Here is a 24,573-nt window from a genome sequence, read left to right on the forward strand (position 1 = left end):
GCCAACGATTTTAAACGTAGGGGGGGGGGAGGGGGGGAAGGAGGGGGGGGGGGGGGGTTATGGTCCTTAACGAGCTACTTATAGTGTTTTAAAGAAATATTTTCAGTGTCAGCGTTGGTACTGTCGAATTCACAAATTATGAATTATTGAAAATTAGAAACAACTAAATAGCGGCGTATGTTATGCCGCGGGCCGGTTCGTTTATTTATTTATATATATATATATATATATATATATATATATATATATATAGATATAGATATATATATATATATATATATATATATATATATATATATATATATATATATATATATATATATATATATATATATATATATATATATAATTACTAGCTGTATGTCATTACTTCGCTATGATGTAAAATAAATTGAAAGTAGCACTCTGAAGAAATAGGAAAAAACACACAATGTAGGCCGACAAAAGCAAATATGTTAAACAAGTTCTGAGGATTATTGTGGGCCAAAAAAATTCCCGGAATTCCTTCCTGGATTTCCCGGAAAAGCCAAAAAAACTCGGGAAAATGCAGTTTTTGCCCATATCTCGGCAGCCAGACCACTTAGCGACTTGAAACATTTACCAATCGATTCCTGCCATAATTTAGAACAATATTGCCGAAGAAAGTTTTCAAAAATATCCTTTCGTTCTGTCACAAAGAATTAATTAAGAAATATTTACTACTTTTTTAAACTGAGCATCGTGTAGGCCTACTCGTTGATATAGGTTAATATAGTTGTCTTTTTTTTTAACTGAGCATCGTGTAGGCCTACTCGTTAAAATAAAACTATTTCCGTTGCTGAATATATGATTTATCTCGATTTAAAATTGTTATGGATAACATAAGGAAATTGCGCTTAAATTGTCACTAGACTTTTAATTAACTTGTTTAACTTAGTGATAGGTATGGGTTAGATCACTGTATTGATCACACACCTTTTTACTGGGTAATTGCAAAAACAATATTCACAGAGTTTTATGTTTAAAAAGCTAATTTTCTGGCGGCATGGTACTCTGGTACATCATTTTTACATGTACTTAACAGATGAGTTCGGGGTGGGTGGGGGGGGGGGCGGTTTCAACTTCATTCACCACTGTCCGTTCACTTTAGGTCAATTATCCAACCCAGTGTATACCTAGGTGTGACATTAATGTCGCTCTACACAATTGTGGTGGTGAGGTGGGGGGGGGGGAAGATAACCAACTCAGAGTGAACATACTGTCAGTTTTTAGATGACTGTTCTAAACATACACATATTACACAAATATATATTACTAAAATATATATTACAGAAATAGATTTAAATAAGTAGCAGTGGTATTATGACAATATTTTTTTTACAGAGGGGTCCATGGGGGAGGGGGGTTGTAACTGTTTCATATAATTTGTAATCGTAATCACTATCGCCCAAACTGTAAGAATACTACTACTTCATCGTGATGACGTTGTTGACCTTGTCAAAATTTCCCTACCACTACGCAGTTTGCTCATAAGTAAATTTAAATAGAGGTGCCACATCAGTTGCATTTGTTTCTGTATTGTAATTTTTTAAAAATTAATCACACGATTCAAACTGTATATTTAAAGTAATTATGTGTGAAGTTTTATGTATAACATTTTCTAATTCAATTATTCGTAAGCAAATACATTATACAGTTGCCTTAAACTTAACACCCCTCTTGCCAAGTGGTACTACCGTAGAGGTTTTTTAAACATTGCAATGCATCGTAATGGTTATTTTTAGAATGGCAAACTGATGCAGCTGTTAATACGTGTTGTAAACGTAGACACTAATAGACTAGTACAATAATGCTTAATTGCTGCATGAAAAGAAATCTTGTGATTTACATAGATGTGCCGACCAAAAATATTTTTTTAACAAATATCATTGTTTAAAACTTTGAGTTTAAAAAGTTTCCAAAAAGGCGCCACTTTGCTGAAAATGGCCAGAGGGGGAGCGGCCGCTCCCCCTGCTCCCCCCCTGCGTACGCTACTGATTCTATTAATATTTGTGCATGGAGTTGAAGAGCCGCATATTGACATCAAAAGAGTCGCATGCGGGTTGCCGACCCCTGGCCTAGCCTCTCTGGGTAGCATGGTAGCACTTAATTAATTAAGTGAATTCTCAATGAAACCCCTCCAACCCAACAGCGTAAAAAGTGATTAACCATTTTATGGTTATGTCGTCTGAGCGGAACTAAATACGCTTTATGATGAAAATTATCAAATGGGTTGTGCTTACATTATGTATGTTTGCAGAATTTGCAATTAGCCTATATTTTAAAAAATTAACCATAAGGAAGTTGAAACTTGCAGATTTGAGACCATCCAGAGAAAAAATAATTTTTACAGCTTACACCACCGATGGTGTATACAGAGGGCTTCGGGGCTTTAACTCCCTACATCCCAATGTATCCTCACAATTTTAGCAGTCTTATCATGCTGCGGGTTTTGGTCGAAGCGCCCGTGTCGTTGTGAATGCTTTCGATTTCAAACATGCGATGATCTTAAAACCGCCACTTAATATATATATATATATATATATATATATATATATATATATATATATATATATATATATATATATATATATATATATATATATATATATATATATATATGTTGGCTGGTACCAAATTGTTGATTCTTAAGTAGGCATGTTGGCTGGTATTATATTGTTTATTTTTAAGTAAAATGGTAACTTGGGTGCTTATTAAAGGGGTTTAGGTGACTAGGACTAGTTACAGAAACCCAAGGGGTTAATCTAAGATATTGGGGATGAGCAGGCCGGGGATATCTAAAATTTAATTAAATGTTATTGGCTCACTCTGGTCGTTAAGGGCTACGAGCTCTATGCAGGTGCATGAGTGGCACGTAATGATGGGAAGACACCCGCGGTGATTTATGTCTAAAGTTGAGTTTGGACATGCCGCTGGACGTCCCGGTAGAATCATTACTCATGATCTCTGTTGTGGTCAGTTGTCAGGTGTGAAACGCAGCGGGAGTACCGCGTGGTCGTACGTTAGCTCGAGCGGTGTATGACACGATCGTTAGCCCTGAGACAATGTGAAGATCTATAGCTGTCAATTATCAGGTGTGCAACGCATGGGTGCATAGTGACCGGTGTTATCTCGAACGTCGAGAGATGGGACGGAGCCCAACTCGGGTTCTATAGCTCTAGGGAGATGATAAGGGGGGTGAGACTAACCTATATATGAGGAAGGGCGACTATGTTGAGGTCTCTTTTCTCTCACAGACACATAGGCTAGACACGATGGTCTAGGCCTCGGATGGTGGCAGCCTTATGGCTGGCCACTAAGGCTGGATTATTGGCCCAGTCGATGTTTTGTTGCTGTACATATGTGCTTCGTTCCAGATATTTACATATGTGACCTATGTTTATACATGTGGCCAATGTTGTACCAGTGGCCAAACGTCTGCCGTGTAGATATGTTCTTCGTTCCAGTGGCCATTATCTTTGTGGCCCGATGTTTGTACCAGTGGCCAGATGTTTTATTCCAGTGGCTGGAAATCTTCCTGCCGTGTAGATATGTTCTTCGTTCCAGTGGCCATTATCTTTGTGGCCCAATGTTTGTACCAGTGGCTCAATGTTTATTTCAGTGGCTGGAAACTTCCTGCCGTTTGAGTGTCGAGCTAGATTGTTGTGAGTACTGATGAGTATTCATAGATGGACTTTAACCGTGTTTGATTAGTGGAATCAGAATTAGTGATGATAACATTTACCCGTGTCATTCTGGGATTACATAACAGTGCAAGTAGTAAAGATAGACGAGACGATGACATTTACGTTTTTGATTTTGAGCTTACATAGCAGTACAAGTGAAATTAGAACTAGGAAGAATAACTTGGACAAATGTGATTCTGAGATTACATAAGCAGTGCAAGCATTTAATTTAGGACTAGAGGATATGACATGTGTGAATTCTGAGTTGTGTAAATGTAGATTTGCTATTCACACTTATATATGTGTTTTCTATGAATTAATGTCAGTTACCACGGTGACTAATTCTGCATTGAAATGTAAGTTTGATTATTTTTGTCTTTTTGACTTGTATTAGAAATTCAAGTGATGTTTTCTTGAATATGAAAGACTGGCCAGGTCTTATTTGTATTGTGTCTTTGCTTTTAACATATAAACCTTTGTGACGTCAAACAAAGATAAATAAATGCATATTTTGTGTGTTTACTATGTTTTATTTTTAGTTTAATATTGGTGTTGTTTAGATGTAAATTAGTTTTGTTCAGGTCTATTAGACCCCTTTGTCACCACGCAAAGGTGCACGGATGAGTGAATAAGATCACCTCTTCGGTTTAAACCCCCCTAACATATACATAATATTTTATATATATATATATGTTTATTTTATATATATATATGTTTATTTTATATATATATATATATATATATATATATATATATATATATATATATATATATATATATATATATATAAACATTTCACCGTACAAAAATTCTGCAATGTACACAACGTATTAATAAAGAAATGCACAATTTCAACTGGGTGAAGGAATGTTTCTAATAATGTTGTTAGTTTTGCTTGTTTGAATATCTAGTGTGACGTAAATGTTTTTTACAAGTTTGTAAGTCTACTGTGACTACACGTATACACCAGTGAATACCGAATCTCTAACCAAACTGTAGAATATGTGAAGAGTTTTGTGAAGAAAAGGTGATCTACAAGTAACGCCGTTATATGTTTAACCTATACATTTATTTACTCAGTAGTATCATACAATCTTCATCATCAGCATTTCCCTTTCGTGCCCAAGAGTAGAGTCAATCTGCTTCAGAGACCTCGGTATATGAAGGGATAGTGTGGTCACCAGCTACCTTTGTTTCCTCGTAGGTTGGGTACCCATAAGAGCTGAGTGGACTCATGGATGTTACTCTAATTAGAACCCGGATTCAAACTCGTGACTCTCGCGTTAGCAGTCTAACTCTCTACCGCCTTGTGTCATACAATATAGATATCAAAATGTTCAAGGAAAAACAAACACTTATGTTTAAATATACAATTTTATCCTAAACTTATTTGCATTATAGCACAGTGAATATCGCCCACAATATCGTGTCAACAATTGCTTTTATATAGATCAAGTACTGTAAAGAAATTATGATCGAATATTACTATCGTATTTATAATGCAATTATCCGGTTCACAAATTTTATATTTATCATATTGTTTTTAAATTTCTTTACAAGAGGTAGAAAAGCTGTACCTGAGACTTCATTATATATATATATATATATATATATATATATATATATATATATATATATATATATATATCCATTGATTAAAGAAAAATACAATTTAGTTATTTCTGTAATATTTGGTAGTACATATGTAGGACAACTAACCAATAAGTAAAGCCATCTAATACTACTGATTAGTTTTTGGTATGCTTTATTAGAAATGTGAGTCAGAAAAAAAAGATAATTTAACAAAACAAGTAAGAAGTTTAAAATAAATTAACCTGAATATACATATATTTATACACAATAAAATATAAGACTATATTTTAAACAATTGCTCTTTTTTATTAATTAATGATAATTATTCTTTTATTAATCGAGAATTTGATAGTATGTTTTAGTATACCGTCTACAAATATTAAACTAAATAACATCAAACCAAGCAACTAATCAACACTTGAAAGAACGGGTGTAATCAATATCACTTTTCGTTTGCTTATCTCCCCTAGTTTATTTTTAGACTGGAGTAAAACAAGGTCGCAAAACGTCACAGTTTCGAGACATACGTCTTCGCTGTGCTGGAAGACCTCATCGAGACAAGCCGAGACTCGAGCGAGTCGTAGATGGTTCTGGTGTTCTTGTGGCTCCGGCACCAGCACAGACATCTCTTGAAGTTCCTCCGGAAGTTCTGGCTGAAGATGCCGTAGAGAACCGGATTGGCAGCAGAGTTGATGTGCGTGACCACCATGACGAAGACGAAGAATTCCCAGCTGTCTAAGACAGAGGACCTGGCGAAGGTGGAGTAGATGAGGTGGACCTGGGTGGGCGAGTAGCTCACCATGTACAAGACAACACTCGAAATCAACATCTTGACCACGCCCCTTCTAGCTTTGATGGTATCGTTGGTCGAGTCATTCGTGCGATTCGCAGTCGAACGCATCTGTAACCGAGTACTTAACTCGTGATTACTGGCGAACAAACGCTTAGAGATAATCGAATACAACACGATCTGGATTGCCAATGGTAGGAAATAAAACAAAGCGGATTCCAGATATCTGTAGATCATATGCATTCTTAGTCTATCTTCACCTGGAAGAGTTATCTGACACAGGTGTATACCCGGCAATGAAGGCACCATTTCGTTGTAGATGACAACGGGCAGACCACACGAGAAAGAGACTGGCCAGATGACAAAGATGACCCCGATCATCTTTTTTCTCGTGCAAAGTTCATAAACCTTGAGAGGGAAGACAATCCCAATAAACCTGCAGGAGGAAAATAATTGAAGAAAAAAAATGTATTAAAAGTTGTCTCCCTTAAATGTAATTTCAATTTTTTTAAATTTAATTTTTAAGGTAGCAATAATTCTTTGAACTGGATGCATTTTAACTTTTTAAGCCTGGGTGTTCCGTTCAACTCCCACAACTTAAAAATTGAAAAAAAAAAACCGCCCCAAACACATAAACTACAGTGGCAGACGTAAATTGTATACGTTTACGTCCCTTTGTGAAATATTGTGAGTTACCTTCTCCTGGACTCAGTACACGAGCTGTCGTCGTCGTGTGTTTAACTTAAAATTTACTTCCCAAATTGAATTTTTCCTAAAGTTTATGAAGCAAAAACCATTTTTTTTAAACTTATTTAGTATTCAAATGCTATCAATGTCATTATGGAATAATCTAGAAAAAGTTACGTGGATATCGAAGTTGTGTACCTTGTGTTAAAATTGGGATAATAAATGTGTTTGGATCTTGTAGTGCTAAAGGGGGTAAGACTGTTTTTGGTTGGTTTGTTATTGTTTAGCTTTTTAGTTAATTTTCTGAACCCACTAAGGTTAACATTTTGTACTTAAATAATTACAACAAAAGTTAACATTTTAGTGCTGTAGTAGATGCGAAGGGAATACAATTTCGTCGATGAATTAAAGAAGGCTAAGCATAAAACATTGGAGCTAAAATAAAAGGGCCTATGGTCTAAGATTACAATTTCGGCGATGAATTAAAGAGGGCTAAGCATAAAAAATTGGAGCTAAAATAAAAGGGCCTATGGTCTAAGATTACAATTTCGGTGATGAATTAAAGAGGGCTAAGCATAAAACATTGGAGCTAAAATAAAAGGGCCTATGGTCTAAGATTACAATTTCGGTGATGAATTAAAGAGGGCTAAGCATAAAACATTGGAGCTAAAATAAAAGGGCCTATGGTCTAAGATTACAATTTCGGTGATGAATTAAAGAGGGCTAAGCATAAAACATTGGAGCTAAAATAAAAGGGCCTATGGTCTAAGATTACAATTTCGGTGATGAATTAAAGAGGGCTAAGCATAAAACATTGGAGCTAAAATAAAAGGGCCTATGGTCTAAGATTACAATTTCGGTGATGAATTAAAGAAGGCTAAGCATAAAACATTGGAGCTAAAATAAAAGGGCCTATGGTCTAAGATTTCAATTTCGGTGCTGATATGAAAAGTACTAAGGTTACAACTTTTGTGCTCGCTATAGCTGTGCAAATGGTTGACATTTTAGTACTAAAATAATTGCAGGTGGGGTTTACTGTTTTGTTGTTGAATTGTAAATAAGAAGCAAATATTTCCAACAGACAGACTGTTAATTGTGCTCTTATGAGACTTATTTTCTGACTGTTAACTGTGCTGTTGTAAGACGTATTGTCTGACTGTTAATTGTGCTCTTGTGAGACACATTATCGCAACCCTTAAGTCTGTTTGACAAAAGGTAAATTGTCTGCACCCAAAAGCACTTGTAAGCGTTTTAACTTTCTTCATAAGTCGCTAGATGATGGGTTGGGGGGGAGGGGGCGGGGAGGGTGGGGAAGGGGGAGGAGGGAGGTAAAATTGTTTACAAAACATTCGATCATAACATCAATGTCACTAAGGTTACATCACAAGGTAGGCAACATACACATACACACACATATATATATATATGTGTGCGTATGTGTATGTTTGTATGTTTGTATGTATTACTAATGCCTGCCCAGGCCTCACAATACCAGAGTATCGCACACTCAGGAAAAAATTGAGTGTAAAGAAGTAAAATGTTTCCGTGCACTAATCTGCACCTGATGACCCCTTATTTTGCTTAGGTTGTCTGCCGTTAATTAGTCGGAGTTTCTTTTTGTAACGAATCTCCTAGCCCTGTCTGTCGTGTTTTATCTTGGCTATTTTTGTTGACATTTATCTGGACACTTTACGAAACCCAGGTCACATACTCACTGTGTGTGTCTATCAGTGCGTGTGCGTTTGTGTCTTTGTGGTAGTGTGTAAGAAAGTGTGTCTTTTTATGTCTGTTTGCGTTTGTGTGCGTGTGCGTGTTCTATATTCAAAAATTATTTATGGGAGCTGAAACAAGTGTACAGATGTATGTATATATATATATATATATATATATATATATATATATATATATATATATATATATATATTTATTTATTTATTTATTTATTTATTTATTTATTTATTTATTTATTTATTTATTTATTTATTTATTTATTTATTTATTTATTTATTTATTTATTTATTTATTTATTTATTTATTTATTTATTTATTTATTTATTTATTTATTTATTTATTTATTTATTTATTTATTTATTTATTTATTTATTTATTTATTTATTTATTTATTTATTTATTTTTTTATTTTTTTATTTATTTATTTATTTATTTATTTATTTATTTATTTATTTATTTATTTATTTATTTATTTATTTATTTATTTATTTATTTATTTATTTATTTATTTATTTATTTATTTATTTATTTATTTATTTATTTATTTATTTATTTATTTATTTATTTATTTATTTATTTATTTATTTATTTATTTATTTATTTATTTATTTATTTATTTATTTATTTATTTATTTATTTATTTATTTATTTATTTATTTATTTATTTATTTATTTATTTATTTATTTATTTATTTATTTATTTATTTATTTATTTATTTATTTATTTATTTATTTATTTATTTATTTATTTATTTATTTATTTATTTATTTATTTATTTATTTATTTATTTATTTATTTATTTATTTATTTATTTATTTATTTATTTATTTATTTATTTATTTATTTATTTATTTATTTATTTATTTATTTATTTATTTATTTATTTATTTATTTATTTATTTATTTATTTATTTATTTATTCATTCATTCATTCATTCATTCATTCATTCATTCATTCATTCATTCATTCATTCATTCATTCATTCATTTATTTATTTATTTATTTATTTATTTATTTATTTATTTATTTATTTATTTATTTATTTATTTATTTATTTATTTATTTATTTATTTATTTATTTATTTATTTATTTATTTATTTATTTATTTATTTATTTATTTATTTATTTATTTATTTATTTATTTATTTATTTATTTATTTATTTATTTATTTATTTATTTATTTATTTATTTATTTATTTATTTATTTATTTATTTATTTATTTATTTATTTATTTATTTATTTATTTATTTATTTATTTATTTATTTATTTATTTATTTATTTATTTATTTATTTATTTATTCATTTATTTATTTATTTATTTAAGTACATTGCGCAGAACTTACTAAAGAGCTGAGAAGGATGGATAGATAAAATGATACTATATTAGCTCATCTAATATCAAGAAATATTAAATAAGCAATAGGAATCTTGTCTAGATTTTGTTTCATTTACTGTTAAGTTAAGGTAGATGTTAGTACATTGTTTTTGATGATGCCAAACATTGGTGATTGCGGGTGATAAATTGTGGTTTCAAGTTGTTGATAGGATGGGATGGTAGATGATGGTTAATGGTCAATAGTGGTTGGTTATTGTTAGTTTAATTAACGGTAATGATAACTGATAGCGGATGATGATAATTGATAATAAATAATTTGAGGTAGTGATGGTTGGTTATAAATGAATATAGGGGATGGCAGATGATCATAAAGGGAAAGATTCTGTCACTGTATATTGGGTAACCAAAGAAAAGAAAACTAATAAGGGAAATAATTCTCCTACAGAGACAACTCTTAATGAACCTCGAGAAAAAATAATTCACTTGTCTCGTTCTGGACGGACTTAATTAGCAGACAAATTATTTCCGTCCATATGCTTTTTATTCATTTACTTTCTCATTTTTTATTTGATAAATTTGTATATAAACTAACATAATAAAAAATGTGAAACACAAATTATGTTTTCGTATAAAATAAAAATCATATGCCTACTAAAAAATGCGATGCACGTCATTCTCCTCGGAATACTTTGTTTGATTGCAAAAAAAAAGAGTTGATGTTTTCAAAATATTGCTACTGTTCAAACTGAAAATGTCTGAACTTTTCAAACATTGTAAAGCACATTAATAATATTATTCAAGCATAACCAGTTATCCAATCGCTACATATGCAGTATGTTCAATTTTACAATCCTACATATTGAAGTATTTAAACGAAAAATATGTCCTAACAGAATTCACCTCTCGCCTTCATCTCACGCCTGATATAACTCCCACCCCACTAGGTACAACCTGATATAACACCCCTCCCACCCCCACTTGATACACCCCTGACATAACTCCCCTCCCATCCTGACTTGAAACACCCCTGACATAACTCCCCTCTTATCCTGACTTGAAACACCCCTGACATAACTCCTCTCCCCCAACCATTTGATACACCCCTAATATAATTCCCCTCCCACACTATTTAGTAGATATAACCTCCCCCCCCCCCACCCTCCTCTTGTTATAACCAGAAAACTAAACCAAACGACTTGTGTGTAAATTAACCTGTAACATTCCCCTCACAACTAAAACAGAAGATCACCTGCTCCGACAACCCCCCCCCCCCCCATGCAACACAAGAGTAAGGTGTCACCCCCAGCTGTTGCCCCGTCCCCGGGTCTTGTTCCCCCTGTCACGTGTCAGCCTCAATTACTGCACGTGTCGGTGGCTGGATGTTTGTGAACACGTTCTGTCACGCGCAGGTTGCTTGATGAAATCACAGGAATCTTGCTGCAATGTGTACTCACGTTTTGCTTGTTGGTAGAGGCGAGTTCCACGTCGATGCTCATCAACAAGTTTGTTTATAAAAAGTTGAGTTGTATCGAGTTCAAGTTAGTTTGTATCAAGTTAGCCAGGAGCGTCGACATATTGCTACAGTTATCTGCCTTCATTGAGGCTTGTTACATTACAACCAGTCAGGTGGTCGAAATCATCAAGTTCAGCATCTGATTGGTAGTTGGGGCACGATTTGGTAGCGATCACAACTCTTAAGTAGGCGTAACACACCCTACCTTCTTAAATAGGCGTGTCCCATCATACCCTCTGAAGTAGGCGTGTTCCATCATACCTTCTTAAGTAGGCGTGTCCCATCATACCCTCTGAAGTAGGTGTGTTCCATCATACCTTCTTAAGTAGGCGTGTCCCATCATACCCTCTGAAGTAGGCGTGTTCCATCATACCTTCTTAAGTAGGCGTGTCCCATCATACCCTCTGAAGTAGGCGTGTTCCATCATACCTTCTTAAGTAGGCGTGTCCCATCATACCCTCTGAAGTAGTGAAGTAGGCGTATCCTATCATACCCTCTTAAGAAGACGTGACCCATCCTAGACTTTTGTATGTGTAAAACGGCGATTATAATTCCCCCCCCCCCCCTTTCCAAGTAGTCGTGACCTCAAACAGGTAGTTATGAGTGTCTTAGTTGGTAGTTTAGACTTGAGTATTTCTCATGTTTCTATTTTTTTAACGAAGCCAGTGCAGACGTTGTGTATGTTGTTGTTTATGTTGGGAACGTTGACAAGTTACAGATAAGAACCTTATACTAGGCAGCAGGCACATAACCCTGCATGTTGCAGATGCGGGTCCCGATCTATAGTAGCCACATGCCCAAACTAGAACCAGAGATGGGTCTGCTACCAGAGATACCCATACCAGATACAGGCAGATACCCATACCAGATACAAGCAGATACCCATACCAGATACAGGCAGATACCCATACCAGATACAGGCAGATACCCATACCAGATACAGGCAGAGATACCCATACCAGATACAGGCAGATACCCATACCAGATACAGGCAGAGATACCCATACAAGATACAGGCAGATACCCATACCAGATACAGGCAGAGATAACGATACCAGATACAGGCAGAGATAACGATACCAGATACAGGCAGAGATAACGATACCATATACAGGCAGAGATAACGATACCAGATACAGGCAGAGATAACGATACCAGATACAGGCAGAGATACCAATACCAGATACAGGCAGATACCCATACCAGATACAGGCTGAGATAACGATACCAGATACAGGCAGAGATACCCATACCAGATACAGGCAGATACCCATACCAGATACAGGCAGAGATACCCATACCAAATACAGGTCTGGTACCAGAAACTGAACCCTGACTGGAACCCAACCCTAAGGCAGACCCCAACTCCCCACCCCCCCCCCCCCCCACACACACACACAGCAAAGGTAGCATGACTTGGATGGAGCAGAGACATGGACAAGGAGTAGCCCTCTAACGAAATAACAAAGACATATGGCTAGGAAAGCTAACTGAGTGTTGGGGTAATGAAAACTAGCTGGGTGTTGGGGTAATGAAAACTAATCTCCAGACCTTCAGCTAAGTCTGAGAGGCTTCAAGTATTTGATTCCCCGCACTGGAGCTGGTAATGTGACAACTGGAGTGGTCGTCAGGGTTGCGTGTTTATATGGAGGGGGGGTGTATACATGCACCTGGAATTTTGTATGTGACAATATCGACATTATTGGCCAGGTATAAATCGCCTGTGCTATTTTAAGAATATTTTGCCTGCAGTATCTGTGTGGGATATTTTGTAGGAGACATTTTTTTCTGCGGTATGTTGTCTTGATTATTTTTAGAAAATTATGATACGGATAAGGGTTATATACGATAAGACGGTAAAATGGGTGGAGGGTGGCGTAGGACAGCCAACCCAAACGTCTCGAGTTCGGATACATTTCTCGGGTCCGTAGGACATATGGGTACCTGTTGTTAGGACATATGGGTACCTGTCGTTAGCGATGTCTACACTATTATTTCTCATGCCGAGGTCAAAGAAACAATTGGGCTCTACTTCATAATTACCTTACCTTATAATACGGATCTTTCAACTGTGATATATTGTCTGGGATATTTAGAAAAGGGTATTTTTATACCTGTTTCATTAACAATATTTTATTTAGAATTTTTTTTTTCTAATATACTCTGTTCAGCTATCTATTATGTGAAGTCAGTTTCGTGAGATATTTTATCATGAGATGTATTTTGACGCACACAACTCATTCACAAATTGCATTCAACAGATACGAAAGTTGTCATATCCGCTCTCGGTATAGAACAACAAATCTCGCGAGACCGACATCAGTGTTTACGTTCAACATACTCTATCTGCCAAGGTGGCTTATATATTTATAGCAGCAGGCACTGTTTTGAGATAAGTAAATTGAAACTTGTATCTGTTCTCAGTATCTGACCGAGTTCTCTCCTGCCCTTGTTACTGAAAACTGGGACAGGGGTGGGGTGGGGGAGTGTTATTTTTAGTTAACTAGAGGCTAACTCACCAACTGGGTGGCACTCAAAGATGCGGGTGCAAATAAAACAAAGATAAGACGATGTATGATACACGGAGGGTGGGGGGGGGGGGTTGTCAGGGAGAGGGCGCTATTATAGAGGGTGTCATAGTTTGCTGTTTACAACCTTGGATTAGATGTATTTGGACATGTAAGCTGTTCTAAAGGGGACGGTAATAAACAGGGGCTATTATAATCCGGAGTTTGATGCGGTTGTTTAGCAATAAGGATATCGCTTCAGAACAGCCGAGAGTTAAACTACACAAGTGTCTAAATTAAAGGCAATGTCAATAAATGAAAAGTGAATTTCTAACTGTTCAAGGCAGGCAATATCACTATTTTATACTACATAACCCATATAACAGACAGTATTTTTATATTTTAGTTGAAAAAGTTAGGCGGTTAAATACTAGATGTAAAGTGAATTAATTTCAACAACAAAAAAATGTTTTTTTTTAAATAACGAGTTTGAATACATTTCACGCTATCTTTAATTCTTTGTTGATGTACATTATAGGTGGGAAAACATATGTTTTAACTCTAAACTAAATCTATTAGATAGTCAACTGGCATTTTTATTTCTAGATTAATCCGTCAAGATTCGCAAGCAAGCTTCTTCCCTTTTGTGCAATAGTTTTTTCCCTTTTGTACAATAGTTTTTTCCCTTTTGTGCAATAGTTTTTTCCCTTTTGTGCGATACTTTCTTCCACTTATGTGCGATTCTTTTTTCTTTTTGTGCAATAGACCCTTTTGTACAATATTTTTTTCCCCTTTAGTGCGATATTTCTTCCTTTTGGCACGAAGTTTTAGCTTTATTATGGACTTACTGCCGCAACAATAGACTCATAAGGGGAGACAAATAAACTTCTCACTCGCGACAGGTATGCAAATAAAACCAGAAACGATGCCATTGTAAAACTAATAAACTTTTCCACCTGAACCATAAACATATCGACTGTTTCAAACTCTTTTGAAATTAAATTTGCGGGAATAATTAACTGTGCGTGAAAGAAATTTAGAAGGTGACATCTTTGTGTTTGCAATAAAAATATTTGGATCTGTCTAGACGGACATTAAAGAAGGTTAGAACAAGACACCTCTCTAACTAGTTGCGTGTGGTGGGATCTCCAACAAGAAAACAGATAGGGGAGTGCTGTAAAGACAAGGTTAAAAAGATATTTACAATGAAGACATGGGGTTTCGAACCCGCAACTGACGTGACAGATGTCGTATTCTCCACTCGGCCACGACGCCACATATTGGTCAAAATGTCGTATTCCGGTTTATTTCAAGTTTAGGGGTCTAGCCTGGTCTGGACAACATGCCACAGTCTCTAGCTATACAACAAACTAGTAGGCAAGTGACACATTATTTTTTTAGGCATACAACCAGAGGCGTAGCGACCCCTTTTGGCGCCCGGGACAAACTTTCAATTTGCCCCCCCCCCCCATATATTTTTTTATACTTATAATTCAAAATAGCAGCTAAAATGAGCTTATTTTAGCGCCCCTAGGGTCGGCGCCCGGGGAAATATGTCGTCCCCCCCCCCCCCCCCATCGCTACGCCTCTGCATACAAAAAGACAATGAGAGCCGAGCTAGCAGGGCCTACATGAACATTTCTCCAATACAAGACCTACGTGATAAAGACGTTCATTTTAGGTTGAATGAAAAAGTAGCACTGAGCGATTTTACTTTCTTGAAAGTTGTCGGTCTGTTATATGTCTGCGGTAATGAAGGTTAAGACATAACAACTAAGCTCTCAATTACAATATCATAAATTTAAAATGCGTCGTTTCAGCTTAAAACTATAAGCACTTTGTGATATTTACTTAAGATTATATCTCAAATAATTCGATTTGATTAAAGTTTGAAATATTTTCATTTATTACTAAAATATTTACACTTAGCTCTAGACATAGCCCCCTACTCCACACGTCTATAACATTGTTTTATTGAGTAAGAAAAAAAAGTGCGTGTATAACTTTTGTACTGTACCCTACTGTAGTCTAGACATCGTATCTCGGTGATAGACGTTTCAATTATTTCAGTTTTCAATCAAACAGAGATAGATTTGAATCAGTCTCAGTGAGGAATAAGTCTGGGCTATGTTTACATTTGTTATAGGCTGCTGTAGTTTTAGATCATGGAGTTGGTTCCCTGACAATACATGCCTGAGTAGCTACCAGTATTTTTTGTTAAGTATCTTTAAATTTTTGTACTTTACCACATTGATACAACTCTAATCCTTTGAACGCTGCAACATTTGTATCACTCTAACCTTTTGAAAGCTGCAACATTCGTACAATTTTAACCCTTTAAACGTTGCAACATTGCACCACTTTAACCCTTTGAACGCTGCAACATTCGTACAATTTTGGCCCTTTAAAAGCTGCAACCTTCGTACAATTTTAACCCTTTGAACGCTGCAACATCGTACCACTTTAACCCTTTGAACGTTGCAAAATTCGTACCATTTTAAACATTCAAGTGTTTGAACATCCATGCAGCCTTAACCCTTTGAGTGCTGGAGAAAACTTACAACCTTAACCTTTTGAGTGTTGGTGAATACGCACCACATTAACCCTATGAACGCTGCATAATGTACTACTCTTTAACATCTTAAATGCTGCAACATTTGTATGACTTACCATTTACGCGTTCCAACTTACATACCACATTAACCCTTGCACGTTACAACATGCATACCACTGTAACCCTTTATACTTCCTAAATGTTGCACCTCTACGTCAATGAACAAGCCCTGTCTATTGTACCCCTTTAACCCTTTCAATGAACAAGCCCTGTCTATTGTACCCATTTAACCCTTTACCCGCGCAAACTTCCGTACCACTGTAACCCTTTACACGCTCAATCTGTTTTAACCCCATGGAGTCCCTTGAGAAAACAAACATAACTCTGCTGTACTAGACACCAGGCGAAAACATGTCGGAACTTTTTGCGGAAAATTGGCCATCACCAAACACCTACGTTTTACAATATCGAAAGAGTTTCAGAAAAATCCAAACGAAGAGTCAATTTTTTAGGTGTGGACTATATAAAAAAAACTTTTAATGCGTCAGTGTATGCGTCATTTTCTAAAAATAATACATCAAATATTAGTAGATATTGAATGTTTTCGTTTAATTTCCGTCGTGGTATAGGGTACAGTAAATGACGCACTAATCTTACCTGATGAAAGTCATCTTTAAAGGACGATCTAACAATAATTCATGGATAAATTGTTGATTGGATAAGTCCGAGTATGATTGATGTTTCGCAGATTACTGATCGGATTTTGTACAAGTACACTGATATGATTCGAAGTTTAAAGATCGGATTTAGTACTAGTAAATCATAGGAGGACTTTCCAATTTTTCTTACAAAAATAAACTTTATTTAATTGTAGAATTATTTTATATGAGGTGTTGTAAATGTTAAGTGGCAGCTTTTCCAGAGATATCGAAATGTGGGCTACGTCATATTTTAATTATCTGGACATCGTATATTGCCAGTGGTGTGACGTCAATAAGGGACATATCCACATACCCTTCCACACCATCCTTCCCTATACAGTATTACAAACACACATTTATGTAAAGTTAACTTGCAAGTATTATAGAAGTACAGAAAATATAAACACAGAAACGCTTGCATCTTTTATATATTTTATTGCAGCTGTATAAAACTCCTGATGATATAATTCTATTCGGTTTTGCTCATTATAGGATGGATGACGTCACTGATATATTAAAGCCGGTCGTTTGTAGAGTCGAGAATTTTATGTGACGCCGCTTGATGACGCCACGGAGCAAAGAGTCGAACACACAAACACGAATCCAGTGGGAGAAATGCAAGTGGTAATCTGTTTACTCACGCCTAAATCTAATCAGCTCGCGGCACGTTGATGCACGTGCTTCGGCGAAACATTGTTGAATTGTTCATTTCGGCATTTCGTGGGTAAACTGAAAGATGGACACTTGAATGTCAACCGTCGGAGTTTGTCTGGGAAATGACATGGGAAATGACATTTTGAAATTTGTCTCATGTGAGAGCGAGGAGTAATTAAAGCCCTAGCAGTGTTGGTACCCTGGGCGCTACTCGTAGTTAGCGAGCTCTAGGGGTGGGGGTGTCGTCTGGGGTAGGAAGGAAACGGGGAGGGGGTTGTTTATGGATAGAAACTGGTGGGAGGGGTGGGGTCATTGTCGGTAGATGAAAACTGGTGTAGACGTCACTTGCTATGTATAGGTAGGCTACATACGTACAGGGGTGGATCGGCCCGACGGAAATATCCCGGTTAGCCGACAGGAAAAACTTCAAGTGGGTCCCAGGAAAAAAATTCCGGTCCAGGAAAAATTTCCGGTGAGACACCAGGAAAAAAATCGCGGTAGGCCCTCAGGAATGATGGTGTAATACGCCTATAGTGTTTTGATTTTTTTTATAAAATGCTATGTTGGTATTTCTCCATTTTACTGTCGTCGTCTCCCCCCCCCCCCCCCCCTTCCTTCATGCCAAGGCGTAAAATTCAATTTTTTCAAGCCCAGTCACGTGGGGTAATGTTTACAAACATAAAAAGTATTTGACCTTTCACCGAAGTACCGGGCAGAATGTTAATTTAAAACAAGAATAGTTAACCTACTTTCGCTTTTAAAATTGTAAACATTTGGAATGCCTCAATGGCTACTGAAACGGACGATGCAGCAAAAACATAATCAAATTTTCAGTAAAATCGCAAGTTTAACTTAATTTAGAAGTAGGCATATAAGAGTCTGATTAATGTTTAGAATTTGAAAAAAAAACAGAACAGGCCTGCCTGAAATCTAGCTGACAAGTTTATAACCCGAGTCTGAATGAGTTGCTACAAAACCAGCAGTGTAGTGCTGATATTTTGGTTTATAGTTTCAATGAATGCATTCATGAGGTTTTATGTCAAGTTAAAAAGTAATATTTCAAAGTATCGTTTAGTTGTCGTTCTTCTTTTCTCATTTGGTGCCCAGGCACACGAGGCAGATGATGGAGAGTTAATCTGCCTCAATTAACTCGTCTCTCTCTCTCTCTCTCTCTCTCTCTCTATATATATATATATATATATATATATATATATTTATATATATATATATATATATAGATATATATATATATATATATATATATATATATTTATTTATATATATATATATATATATGTATATATATATGTATATATATATATATATATATATATATATATATATATATATATATATATATATATATATAGATATATATATATATCTAATATATAAAGCTCAATTCTGTAACGCATATGTTTGTTTGTCGCTGGTTATCAATGGATTTAAGTGTTAGAAAATTATCGTGCGCGTTTGTCTAAATTTATGAGTTAAAAAATTACTATTGAAAGTGTTGGGAAATCATTTTCATTTTTCAAATTATAGTAATAATTGTCGGCATGTTCATTAAACACAAATTTTAAAAAAATATCATCTTTTACAAAAATTCTAATTATGTCTTTATTTAGTCCTATAGCGCTTACTTCCCTTTGATAAATTAGGCAAAACACAATTACTTCCCTTTATAAAACCATTGCATTAGTTGAAAAGCATTTACTTTTTAATTACTTTGTTTTGGTGTTGGGAAAAAAATAATTACATAATTAGCGGGGATTGATCAAGTGCAAATGTAGGTATTTTACGGATAAGCTTGGAGTATTATAATTGTTCATTAAATTGAAACAGGCGCGTTCGTTTAAGTGAGTGCAAAAACTATGAATAAGTTGGGGTACTATAGTCGTTTTTTAAGCTAAAACAGATGATTCTGCCCCGGGCGTTTATGTTCGCGTCAGTGTTTCTTTCTTTTTTCTCCGGGGGGGGGGGGGGCACTTGAAATCTTCGGGGGGGCGGTAAACTTTCTTCAGGGGGGGGGGGGGGGGCGGACACTGTTAAAAGTATATATTTTCTATATAAATTTTATAAATTTCATTTCGTTCGGGGGGGGGGGGGCGGTAAAAATTTTTCGGGGGGGCTTTGCCCACCCCGAAGAGATGCCTGGAAGAAACTCTGGTTCGCGTTAGTGTTTTCTTTGTGTTTAGGTGGGTTTGCGTTAGTGGTTGCGTTTTGATTTGGTTCGTTTTTGTTCTTTCTTTTTTCGTTTGTGTTTGTGTTTTTTTTTGTTTGGGTTTGTATTTGTGTTTTTGGTTGGTTTTGCGTTTGGATTTGGTTTGTTTTCGTTTGCTTTTTCGTTTTTTTTTTTTTATTGGTATTGGTGTTTGTGGTTGGGTTTGTTGTTAGGTTTTTGTTTTCGTTTGTTTTTTCTTTGTGTTTGTATTGGTGTTTGTGGTTGTGGTTGGGTTTGTTGCTAGGTTTTTGTTTTCGTTCTTATTTGTAATTGTGTTAGCGTTATGTTTGCGTTTTGTTGTTTTGTTTTTGGTTGGTCGTGGTTTGGGTGAGCAATGCCGGGTTTATGATGATTACTAAACACACAGGTAATGGTCTTTAACAGAAAGGTTTTTCACAGAAGCCAGAGCAGGGCCTGGCCGGGACGGCTAGTATATATATATATACAAACATATACGCACACATATATGTGAGTGTGTGTGTGTATCTGTAACAAAGCTTAAAAGAGTAAACCATTAATTTTTTTCGTCACACCGTTCGAGGATTTATGTTGTTATGAAAATCTTTTATCCGCTTATAAATTTTGATATTACCGTCAAAATCACCTCCCCTTTTGTGCTATTGCCAAAAAGAGGTATAAATACTTTCCAAAGTTGCAACTATTTTGATACTTTCGGCGGTATTGTTTATGGTTAGGCCCAAGTTATGCTATGCACAGTGTACGAAAATAGCATTGTGAAGACGTTATTTTGGGAGCATTAAAACACAAGACTTACGTCCCATTATAAGCTTCAACTCTACAATATTTGAGGTTTTTATCTTTCTTGTTAAGTAGATTTAATGTTTCAATCTTTCTTGAGCCTTTTATTTATCTCCCCCTCCCCCTGTACAGTTTTTTTTACAAAACTCTATTGGGCTTGTTTTTAAATAAAAATTTCTGTCTTATATCTTCATAAAGTGTAAGGTATTTTTTGTTTGCTAGATAAAAGCCAAACTGAAGTATGAATAATTTGGTCAAAATTTTAATTAATTCATAAAAAATTAATTTTGCATCCTATGAAGTCAAATTTAATGTCACGAGGCATTCTCTTCATGTCTTGACCCACGTACAAATTAAGAAGTAAAAGTGCCTGCAATTTCGCTCCGGCGTTTCGATCTAGACGGACTGACGACAGACCGACGAGGAAGTGAGTTAAATAAAAGCTTGTAATAAATTGAATCAAAATTACTGTATTTTATTGAGTTTTAAATTAAACACTTTTAAACAGTGATGACGAATAATTTCTGTTGAAAAATCAGCAGAATGTTTTTTAAATGTGAATAGTTTCCTTGAGAAGATTATTGCCTTGGTCGGACAGTCAAGCTCTCTACTATTAACCCCAAAGTCCCGCATTCGGAATCAGCGGCTTGAATCTATAGGACGTCCCTGAGACCACTCAGCTCTAATGGGTACCTGACTGAAGTTACGGAAAGTAAAGACGGCTGAGCACAGATCTGACCACTCTATTATTAAATACGCCGATGTCTTAGAAACAGGCGGACTCTACTTCATGTTAATAACGAACAATTACGAAGGGTTAACTTATCGGCGAGACAGAAATTTGCCTTACTGCAAAAAAAAAATATTTTAATAACAATATTAAAGTAATGCAGTCTTACGGTCAACAGTCATAGTGTTTCATGTTACAAAAGTTTGGCCTACGTCTGTGGATTAAAAATAAATACCCAATTTACAATATATTTTGTAAAACTAAATCCTAAAGGTAAGAGGTACAAACATTCTTAATTGAAAAATTTGCTAAATTTATTTAATGATCTACTTTACAGACGAACTTTAGTCCCCCTAGCTGCCTGCCCCTCCCCCCTACCCCTCCACCCCACACTGCAGGGTCCCATGTCACTGTAACACCACCACTACAAACAAACAAAACAACACGCGCACACACAACAAGGTACATGCTCGCTATTTGGTAATCGATTCTGGAAATAAACCGAAATTTTATCACAGACGGCCCAGAGTTGGCGCCCGCCGAGTGACCTGTGAATCACGTGACTTCCTGTCGAGGAGCTGCCTGTATCACGTGATTGAGAGGGAATGAATGTAAATACGAACATTGGCCACTTTGCTACACATTTGAAGACTTCCTCTCTGTTTCACATAACGCAGAAATTATGTTGGCCGTACTTTACAACAGAATCGATTGTTTTTGGATTTGAATATGTTATGACTACAATAAACACTAAGGCTAATTAACACGTTTTTATTAACTCAGCTTCGCGTTTGTGTGTTTGTTGTTAAAATTGACATCGAAAATTAGCCCACTTCTGATTGCTCTAGAGACCTGAAATTTGGCATGCATGCTACTTTCGCCTAACAATTTCAGATGCAATCATAAAAACTAGCAATTAGTGACCGTAATTAGCTTAATTTAATTACGCCCCAAGGACCATAAAATTGAGGACATGATTTCTAAAGATACCGACAAGACTAGAGGCCTATTGATACAGTTACTTCGGCCCCAATCGATGTGAGCGCGCTGGCCGTGATCGTATAGTGGTTAGTACTTCGCGTTGTGGCCGCGACAACCCAGGTTCGAATCCTGGTCGCTCAAGATTTTTTTTTAGTCCGTGTATTTATAAACACTTTTTTAAAAACCACGTGTTTCATGTGTAGCAACGGACTAAAAAGGAGAAAATAAAATACTTAAAAAAAACTTTTTAAAAAACCACGTTTTTCTTGTGGACTAAAAAGTAGAAAATAACTATTTACATACATTTGATGACAAAAAACGTGGGTCGGGCAGATGGGTCGGGAAATGTGATGGTGAACGTACCCACGTTTTTTGTCATCAAATGTATGTAAATAGTTATTTTCTACTTTTTAGTCCACAAGAAAAACGTGGTTTTTTAAAAAGTTTTTTTTAAGTATTTTATTTTAGGGTTAGTGTTTTAGTTAGAATTCGTGATTCATTATAAGGTGTACTTTCTTAAAAAGATATTAAGTATCTTCTAAATTAAAGGATTTACGGATTCGCGCTAACATTTAATGCCCCCCCACCAACGAACTCTCCCCGCCTTCCTTTCTCACAATCGTCATTAATTAAGTAATCCAAGACCTATCCCAGAAGTCGATCCTACCATTGTTATAGCGCCACCATTTTAGAACTGTCTTGCCTCGTTTGACCCTGATCACAAGGACACAAACCGGATACCCAAATATGGAAATGCAGGTCACCCTAACCTTGCCGATATAAACCAGTGCTGGCAATAGTCTAACGCAAACACCGCTTTAAGAAAGTTCAAGGTTCCGATACTTAATTATAAGAAACATCCTGTTGGTGGAAAAGTTCATCTTGTCTCTAGAAACTAGTAAAAGTTTCCGGCGTTTGAAAATAAAACTATTAAATTATGTTAATTGTTTTCTCTGAAAACAAAACTGTAATTTTCTGTAATTGCCCAAACAACTTTATATTTATGAATGTTTATCTCAACATTGTTTCACATTTTTATACAGGTAAATCTTCTGTCCGTTGATCTTCTATTTACATTTGTATCATTGTCCTCTGTATATCCTATCAATCTATTTTTTATCTCAATGTAATTCATAAAATATATTCTTATGGAAATCGTAGACGTGTTATACATCTTTTAGAAACAGAAGACATGGCAATATCGTTTAGGGTTTTATCATTTATAGACAGAGTTTGTTGTGATTAAACAACTTAAGAGGATTGGTACTGTCTGAACAATGGCTAGCTGTGATGATCCACTGGATGGATGAGGTTTGATTGGGTGTATAGATCCGCTATATGAATGAGGTTTGATTGGGTGGATAGATCCACTGGATACCAGATTTTCGCTTTGATTTACATATCCAGTGAATAAATCCTAGTTCGATATACCGCCCTAGCAACTTGAAGATTGTATGCCCACAATATCCAAAGCTTCAAATTCCATGTCTAGTACAGAATGATATCGAATCATTTGAATAAATCCGCCTACATAACTGTCGAGTCAATTTTACATTTGCCACTAGCGGTAATATATCAGCCCCATCCCTGGCAGAAACTATTTTTGTTTTATTCAGCCTTGACTTCTAGTATAATTTAATTTCCTATCGCTAATATGACCACACAAGGAATTGTTATAACTTAGTATGATGTAAAATATTGAACAAACAAAGTCCTTGATGGCTAAGGAAAAGAGATTTAGCCTCGCTTTACACTAATCTACCACGTGTTCTAAATTAAAGCCACAGCTCGCAAATGGATATGTAAATTATTTCCAATTTGCATACCAGATCATTTCCTGTCTGCCCCCCCCCCCTTTCCCCTCCCCCTAACCCATCTCGCCCACCAATATTAAAAAACTGTTTTCGACTTTAAGCCACCATGACGTCACTCTCTGTGACTGACGTGTCTCTGGGTTTCTATTAAAGGTTCCAGATTTTTTTTTATCATGCAGCAGTCAGGATCGACTCTGCTGTAATCGTCTGCTAATGCAGTGGCGTGCAGACGATAGAAGACATCCCCGGTGCGGTTGAGTCGCTCAATCTAAATGACCTGCCGCGCGCG

The 24,573-nt window shown here is 35.6% G+C and overlaps 1 protein-coding gene across 1 annotated transcript in view; it reads right to left on the bottom strand.

The window, feature by feature from the left end:
* Positions 1-5,603: 5,603 nt before the first annotated feature.
* LOC131946474 (neuropeptide receptor 15) overlaps positions 5,604-24,573 on the bottom strand; it is a 42,632-nt gene continuing 23,662 nt past the window's right edge. Inside the window, exon 3 of the mRNA XM_059307244.1 lies at positions 5,604-6,523. Within this exon, the coding sequence (XP_059163227.1) occupies positions 5,806-6,523 (718 nt within the window). The 3' untranslated portion in view covers positions 5,604-5,805. The remainder of the gene's footprint in view (positions 6,524-24,573) is intronic.

The sequence above is a fragment of the Physella acuta genome, unplaced genomic scaffold (assembly GCF_028476545.2).
Source record: "Physella acuta isolate Inbredline_101_S28 unplaced genomic scaffold, ASM2847654v3 ptg000562l, whole genome shotgun sequence".
In the NCBI taxonomy this organism is placed as follows: domain Eukaryota; kingdom Metazoa; phylum Mollusca; class Gastropoda; family Physidae; genus Physella; species Physella acuta.